Below are 9,148 nucleotides of genomic sequence, written 5' to 3' on the forward strand. Positions count from 1 at the left end.
TTTACTGGTAGATCTATTAAAAATCGGTATTTTTTTTAGTTTAAAGTATACAACACAAATTCTGGCATTCAACCTTTATGTAGCCCTCCCTATACAAATGAGTGGATCCCCATTATTGTGACGGAATTTTTTTGTCGCGCGGTCCCTTTCCTACTTAAAAAAACATTACATTTAATAATCTGTTCTCTCTTCTTCACGTACAATAGGGTTTTTTCCACATAATTATTGAGTGGCAATACAATCACTAAATGGTGGCAGCTGTAAGTGGAGTATGATGAACCTTAAAGTAACAGCAAAACTTTGTCTTTGAAGTAATTTTATTTAGGCGAGGGGCCACGTGTAGGCAGGCCTATACGCCAGGCAGTACAAGTATATGCATGTGTTAACAGCCCATCGGTGTGGTCGCTCTAAAAACAAAACAAGTTATTTTCAAGAAAAGAGTTGTGAGTGTCTTTTATGGAGACATTTTTTTTACAGCAGGAGAAAAGTTGAATAAACAAAGTGAAGTTATTCCTATTATAGGTAGTCCGATTCGGAAACTTTTTTTAGTATAGACATCTTAAATCGACTCCCTCATCCAAGCTCTTATCTCAACTGTGGCGGGGGGGGGGGGGGCAAGTAATGTTGCTGTTTTGACAAAGAGCACCATAGCGCGTGCGTGGATCAGCGCGCGATTGTTAACTCAACACGCTGCCTTATTATACCTGCATGCAAAATGAACAAAATCTTAAGAAACACAAACATCGTTAGGGCCTATACTTCTCATTCATAAAAAAAAGTGTCATCCATCCAGACGGTAAATTAAAAATAAATATTTTAATCATACAATGGAGAGTCACTTTGGAAACACTTCGATTCCAGTAACGAGTTATCCATCTTCACCGGAACCATCAACCGATGAGATACACCACCAACTAACAGATGAAGGGCTACACAGCATGATTCAGGAGGTATGTCTCTGTGATTTAACAGCAGCAAAAATAGCTGCTACTGCTGCAAACACCAGCGCTAGGAGCACATTGTAACAGAAGGGCAAGAACAGGCAAGTTCACACGAGGCAAATTTACAGCGAACCAGTTCCAGACAAGAAACCAAAAAGATATTGAATGTTCAAAAACCCCCAAACAATATTTTCTTCTGGGATTGTCGTTACTGTTTGAAAACTTACTCGCACTGCCACTGCAGTGACATGGGTTGCCTCCAAGAAAAGTTGCCTCATCTGACTGGGGAGAAAGCCATCGTATTATTGAATTGAATTGAATTGTCTTGAATCGTAAAGTGCAAACACATTTCACCACCTCGAATGCACTTTTATTATCAGCAAGAAGAGCTTCTTGACCGAGAACGCCCTGCAGTGACCCTTGGCCGAACGGTGTCCAGCCCGGAACGTATCTTCGCCAATCTCAACCTCTCTGGCCGACAGGGCTTCGACGAGGATGAAGACGAACCGGGTACATCAAGGACACCAAGATCAAGCCCTGTCGCTCGAGCGAGTCCCAGTCGGACCTCCCCCATCTCACCTGCCACGTCTCCGCCCACCGGGATTCACCCGTCAGAGATGAGACAGCCCTCAACGGACAGAATGTACCAGGACATGGTCGGTGACCTGGATGTCATGATAGACATTGCGAGGAGCATGCATGAGGTGGCTCGCCACACCAAGTAAATAAAATACCTCTGAGTTATTATGTACATTTTCTTGCTTTTCAGTCCTCAAGTAAAGCATTTTGTTGTGATGTCCAATTCTAAAGAAAGCTCCTGTGAATACCAAAACAAGTTCAATGGATTTGTGTTATTCACGAGATTGGACTTGTGGTTTTCACAAAAGCTTTCTTTAGATCGGAATTGAACCCCAAAACAAAAATAATGTTTTGAGTTGAATTATACGGTCCGGAAACTTTCAGATGCATGTAATAACTCCCCCGTGTGTTTCTACCATCTTGCTAATTCAGAGGAAGGTTTCGGGTTCTAATTGTGCCTGACTGCTGAAGCGACAGTTAGAAGCCTTTTTAGAGTATACTGTATAAGTTTCGTTTTCGCACATACTCGTCTTGGACAGCTGGGCCCAATTTCATAGAGCTGCTAAGCATGAAATTTGCTTAGCATGAAATTTATTCCTTGATAACAACAGGATTACCAACCAAATTTCCACGTGATTTTCAAGATAAGCAACAAACACCTGATTACCAGTAACAAGCAATATGCAACAAATAGAAATTTTGTTGGTAATCATGTTTTTATCAAGAAAGAAAATTAATGCAAAGCCAATTTTTGTGCTTAGCAGCTCTATAAAATTGGGCTCTGGTAAAGAGTCGGTCAGACTCTGGCGCCGCTGTATAACACTGATGATGATAATACTTAGCAAGGCTGTTGGTGAAATTATACATAACGTAATGTCAGTCGATTATGACTTTTGATTCATAACTAATAATTGATTGATGGTTTGCATTGTTGTTTGTCCAAAGAACTTTAATCAGCACTGCCTACGAGCGCATCGACCTGAACGACCCCCGCGTCCGCAATCTGGGCATCGGCAGAGTCATGAAGGACCTACGGATGGAGAGCGCCCATGCCGTGGTGGACGGCCAGCGAGCCCAGGTACGCTACGAGAAAGTCATGACAGACGTCCGTCGGATGAAGAGGTGCTTGAGGAACCTTGGCTTCTGGCACGGGAGCGGTTACGGCGGCTCGCTCCCGGGGGAACGGCCGCCGAGCGTCACGGACTCGTGGGGTTTGCCGTACCATTCGTTTTTCTCGAACGGCTTATAGTAAACACCAGGCGCTATCACTATCAGGCATGACTGTGGTATGCTTCGATTTTGAAAGGGCAAGGGCACCAAGGCATTTTCTCATTGGTTAAGGGCAACCTATGAGGAAATTGTAAATTTCTCTGGAGTATTTTGAAGGGCACCAGGGCAATAACTAGGAGGCATGGGGGAGACAATTGTCGTCGTTGCCTCTGTAGTATCAGGCCTGCGCTATGGGCCCTAAGAGTTGTCACATGCTGACAAACTTGTTCCACTATTTTAAGGTCATGATAGTTTGTTTTGCGTGGTTTCAACGATTAAAGCTAATTGTGTTTTAAAGGTGGACACTATTGGTAATTGTCAAAGACCAATCTTCCCACTTGGTGTATCTAAACATTATGCATAAAGTAACAAACCTGTGAAAATTTGAGCTCAATATTGGTCGTCGAAGTTGCGAGATATGAATAAAACAAAAACACCCTTGTCACACCAAGGTGTGTGCTTTCAGATGCTTGATTTCGAGACCTCAAATTCTAAACAAATCAAATTCGTGGAAAGTTACTTCTTTCTCGAAAACTACTCCACTTCAGAGGGAGCCGTTTCTCACTTCGATACCTTAAGTTTTTGAGACCTTGCGGTTTCGAAATCAAGCATCTGGAATGAAAGCACACAACTCCCTGTGACTAGGGTGTTTTTTCTTTCATTATTATCTCGCAACTCGTTACTTAATGCATTAATTGAGATACACCAAGTGAGAAGACTTGTCTTTGACAAATTATCAATAGTGTCCAGTGTCTTTAACATGTCAATGTATTATCGGGGATAATTAAAACCATGACGCTCATAGTAGTTCTTTAGTTTTACAAACATTAATTTGTGTTTGTTTCATAATAAGCCCACCACGCCCCAATATTTTATTTGATGCTGGACAAGCAAGCTTGGCCGCATGCTAGCCCGACCTTTTTGCTGAGCTAACAAATAAATAATAGTCTGGTCCCTGTGAAATGACGTCAGATGTTAAGTATCGTTTTCTGACATGAGGGCGCACTTCCAGATTAACGGTGTTACAAATATTAAGGAGTTGGGGCCTTAAAAGTTTGTGCGCATGGAAAATTTTATTGCCCAAAAATTAATTGTGAACACAGAGGATGCTGCCAAAGTTTATTTGTACCCCATCTAACCAAACCTGACAATTTTGTTTTACGATGGATTTTGCTTTGTGCATGAAATGGAGCCATGTGGCTTATATCCAGTGTGTCTATGCAGAAATTCACCGACCCTGGATTGTTGTGTCAATGCACGAGGTATTTGATAGTACATGCAATCATTGTGAAGGGGTTAGCTTCAGTGCAGGCTGAGAAGGTACTGATTTCAATGCTTTAATTTGCAGAAAACTGCTCAAAACAAAATAATTGTGAAACTTGTTGTACTTGCCAGAATCACACATTGACCCTCTGGACTAAAGAACACAAATTTATCCATTGACCCACTTTATAAAGATACTGCCATTGTTTTATTAATTCGAACCCCGGCATGCCAGTTGATCAGTCTCGCGGATGTATTATTAGCCAGGCCCCCACAAACACGGAATTGAAGAGAGCAGAGTTAAAACACTGACCTCCCTCCAAACCCCGTCCAAGAGGGGGCCCAGGGGACCTTCAACCAACCCCCATACTCGCACCCTTGATGGGTGACAGCGGTGTGGAAGAATGATTGGTCTTCAGTCCCCCTGGCCAAAGAGTCTCGAAGAAGATTGATCCCACACCACGCCCAGGTCCATCTCATCCCGCATGTAGGACGGAGAACGAGGAGCAGCGAGAATCAGGAAAAAGTGATGCCGGTGTGCCCTTTCAATCTGCCCGGGTAGAGTGCGTCCGAGGCAGCCACCGGCGTTGGACTATACAATCCAGAGTCTATTGAACACTACACGTATTGAAATACGTCGTGCCGCACTGGTTGATGGAATACTCTGGGGGTTTTCTGGGAAGTCCGTCTCTGTCGGTGCATTTCTTGGGCCGTCTAGCATGGGCCCCGTGGCTCGGAGGCCCCAGCCCCATGTAGACGGCGACAGCGAGGGCGATGGTTGGTTTCTCAGTGCTATGAACTCGATGAGACCCACTGACGAACAAGCCGTGTGAGAGCTCTTTTATAGCCTACCAGGTAGCCCAGGAAAGCAGATGACTCACGCACGTCAAAGGTTCAACCCGCTGGAGAAAAATCTAGAATGTCTAGGACACGTCAAGTATTAAAGCATGATGAAATAAAAAATTGTCAAAATTGAAACGTTGATGTTCTGAATTGTTGTATGTTCCAGACGTTTCCATGCAGTACAGCCTACATCAAATCCCCCCACACAAAAAAATAAATAACGAAAAGCAATGAACCTTGAAAATCACTGAGTCATACTGTTTCCAGGGCTGTGTTCTTCGGTTTTTATTGTCCCATTTTCCAAATTGAAATGAATGAACATTTATATTTTCGCATTATTCGATATTTTGTTATACGTGTAAAATAATAAAGCTTGAATGATATTAATGGAAAGTAAACTGAAAGGAAATGACACAATCAAAACAAAACCAAGCACTTTCAGCACAAGCGATAAAGTCCTTGATTGTGCTCAATTTGGTTTGAGTGTGCAGCGTATCGTTCAGGGTCCCCATACTTATCGTAGTTTTTAGAAAGTGCTATGTGCATGAAGAAGAAAACCTGAACAAAATAAGTGAGGCTTTTAATAATATCTCGCAACTTCGACAACCGATTGAGCTCAAATTTTCACAGGTTTGTTATTTTATGCATATGTTGAGATACACCAAGTGAGATGAGAAGACTGGTCTTTGACAATTACCAATAGTGTCCACTGCCTTTAACACATTTTTTTCGCAGTGAGACTGAGAACAATAAAAAACCAAAGACCCGTGGAATTGCTTTTGCCGCGAACCATCAAACCATTTTAATTACAGGGACCAACCGGCTTCGTTGGGCTATTTAGGCTACAAAATACACTAAAAATGATTCTGAAGGTCTTCCAGGAATGGAGAAGAATGGTGGCTAAAAGAAACCATCAAATTTTTCCGTTTTAACGCATTTTCAAAAACCGAAGGTCACGTGGGTTACCCGAACCACTTTTTGGGTTCGGATAACCCACGTGACCTTCGGTCGTATAAAAATAAATTAAAAATATATTACTAAACCAAATTTCTAATTTTTGGTTACAACCGACCATCTATAAAAACATTATTTATGATTCTACACCCCTAAATTGCGTAAACGGTGAGCCGGTAAATCCCTAATGCATCAGTTCAATATAAATAAAATGTACAAACTACAAGGTTCATGATTTTGCTTGTGCTGTGAAAATAACGTGGGACACATGCCATATAACTTCGGCTTGAATGCAATTTACTTAAAATTTGTAATGTTTTTTTTTAATGTGACACATGTGTCATCATGGTTAACTCGAAATTGCACGCTCGGTATGTAAATACATTGATTCGCTAGTATAGGTAAGAAAATCTCCCTAAAAATGCATGAATGAGCTTGTAACACCAATTCTTGATAGGCCTTATACTATACTTTACAAAACCAGGCAATGGGCTTACACATCATGTAAACCATGAATATATGAAAAAGCCTCCCATTGTGTGAACTGAAGCTTGAGTTACAAGTTTCCGTCACACTCACGGCTGTTTCCTGTTTCACCAAGGTCAACAGCAGTGTGAATCCATACCATGCGCGACAAACTGACAAAAATGCCAGAGTCGACTACTACGCCATTTCAAAACCGATTATTCGTCAACTTTGTACACCAGTGATGTTTTTTAGCGGTTCGGCACGTATTATTCATATTATTCACTTACATTTTCGTCCTTTCGAGGTATTCGGAGAGTGAGAGTCTACTCCTGCTGCATTGCAACGATATTTCATCACGCATAATTTGCGAGCAAGATTGACATTCAGATTATTTCAGTTTCGAGAAAATTCTACCAGATTAAAGGCACGTCACTATTTTGATTAGTTCATTTTCTGGTTCGAGAAAATTCTACAATTTCACAGCACGTCACATTAGTTTGTAAGCGGTGCCGAAACTACAACCCTTTCGTTAAAATGTTGCCCTATCAAGTTTCCCCCTTTTTTGGTAGATGGCACTTTTGGCGGATGAAAACTGTAGTTTCCCTTTATTTGCATATCTCTTAAAGGAGCTAATTTCCAACGGGTTGTGTTAAATAAGATAATCTGACACGAGTGTTAAAACAAGTAGGCCTGCATCCAGGCCAGGTCTGCCGGAAATTATGTTCCCATTAACCATTAGGAACAAACGTGGGCTTTAGGTAGGGAGGATGTTTCAAAAAGAGGGCGCTATCACTTATCAGAAGAAGTTTGTACAAAGTTCGCCGTATAAGGGACAGTGAATCAGAATCTCCATGGGGGGGGGGGGGGGGGGGGGCAAAATCTCATACCCACCACACCGGGCTTTACCCGACTGCCAAAATTGTATCGATCAAAGTTTTGGTGTTATTTCAAGGCAATAAGGGTTGGGGGTTGGAGCCAATTAACAGTTATTGTTTTGCATTATAAAAAAAAAATGATCCAGATCAATGAGGGCAGTAAAACAAACAATTATTGAGTGGAAGGGGGGGGGGGGGTGCAGCTGGTCTCCCACATTGCCCTGCAGTGCAAGCACAATGAAAGAAAATGGAGAAAGCAGAGAGTATAAGTTTCAACGATTCAATGTCAATGTGGAGTTTAGTGCCAACGTGTACAACAGTTGCATCATCTCAATCTAGAAGTTTCTAAACCATGATTCATTTAAGGCGTGGACGGAAACAAGGGAAAGACAGAACACTATATAAGGGGTATAACTAAGAGAAACTCTTCAGTGGGTCAACTTCGAACATCCATAGCACACGGACCGTGCAAGAAGGGCCTCGCCGTCCGAATACCAAACTATGTGACGGCGGAAGAGCACTGAAAACGCACCCGTCCAGCCCGGGGACATCGGTCCAGTGCGGCGCGGCCACTTTCACGTGAGCCGTGTTTAGCTTCACAGCATCACCGGGTATCTTCGCGTTGTTTGGTGCTCACTGCCGGACGGGGTTTGTAGGGGGGAGCATGTTCCTTCCAATAAGAGAACCTCGCAAACAGGCCACCGGCAAACAGACTCGGGACTGCTTTCTCGATTTCGTCAACCCCTAGATTGACTTCACCATCGGGAGTTTCATCCAGCCGATGGGGGCGTCATGGGGACGACATCTCAACACTACTGTCTTCATCTCTTTCTTTGGCCAGGGGGACCAGCCTGGAAACCAACCTATAATATAGTTACCTACTAAACAGTCACCTAGTATCAGGGTGCTACTGTTATACGGTTGGTTTTCACAGGTCCCCTGGGCCCCCTCGGGGGCGGAGTTTGGAGGGAGGTCATGATGACTTACTCTCTTCAATTCTGCGTTTGTGGGGGTCCGGTTAAACACATCGTTAATGGGGACACGCATAACTGCTTTATAACATTGAACTTGATCATATTATACAATTTGTTACTTCCCAACCCAAAGTGTACACCCGTAGCTTTTTACCGGTGCCCCAGGGAATTCTGTCTGCCGGAGACTCTTATCTGTCCCCTTCATGGGAAATTAACGTGGGCTGTTTAGGAGGGGGATTGAAAAGAGCCGAGCGCTATCATAAGAAGTTTGTTCATTCACAGTTTGCCATAATGGGGAGTACCGAATCTCCGGAATGAGGGGAGGGGGGGGGGGGGGGGGGCACCAGAATCTCTTGCCACACCGGAGCTGCACCATGTTCTTGAATTACAATTTCGATCCCATCACCCCATCCCTGTAACCAACTTTAAACATGCAACAAGGGAAATCATCCATTTGCAATTTTTGTCATTTGTTGTTTGAATGTTGTTTAGTGAGAAAAATTGAATGAATCGCCAGAAATGTTTTGTTTTTTTCAATTATTTAAAAAAATATTCATTATGCAAGCATAGACATCTAAGCAGAAGGTTGGCGTAATTAATTTACGTTGTCTCACGTTTGAAGAAAGAAAAACGGGTTATACATCGTTCCTTTGAATCATATTTTCCCATTTTCCCCCATGCTTTTATAGTTGTTTTGCAAAGTAAAAAGTCTAAAGCATTTTGATTATGCAGGAAGAAATAGATTCATAGTATTTTAGTGTACAACGAAATGGCCAACATGGACCAACTAAGACATTGCACAACCAGTGGAAACCGTTAAATAATTACGTCAGCACTACTGATAGTACCTAGCACACTCAGCAGTTTCATTCGATAATATTGTAGTCTTCGTTCAGGCGTTAAAATACAGCCCACTGTCCCACAACACCAACAAAACATGCACAATACACGACTAACAACACGACGTGAGACTACAAGTAAA

The 9,148-nt window shown here is 42.6% G+C and overlaps 1 protein-coding gene across 1 annotated transcript; it reads left to right on the forward strand.

The window, feature by feature from the left end:
• Nucleotides 1–695: 695 nt before the first annotated feature.
• On the forward strand, nucleotides 696–3,596 carry LOC139947533 (uncharacterized). The gene is made up of 3 exons (XM_071945473.1): nucleotides 696–950; nucleotides 1,322–1,662; nucleotides 2,466–3,596. The coding sequence occupies exons 1-3, from the start codon at nucleotides 828–830 to the stop codon at nucleotides 2,767–2,769; spliced, it is 768 nt and encodes a 255-aa protein (XP_071801574.1). The 5' UTR covers nucleotides 696–827; the 3' UTR covers nucleotides 2,770–3,596.
• The last annotated feature ends 5,552 nt before the right edge of the window (nucleotides 3,597–9,148 follow it).

This window comes from Asterias amurensis, chromosome 14 (assembly GCF_032118995.1).
Source record: "Asterias amurensis chromosome 14, ASM3211899v1".
Lineage (NCBI taxonomy): Eukaryota > Metazoa > Echinodermata > Asteroidea > Forcipulatida > Asteriidae > Asterias > Asterias amurensis.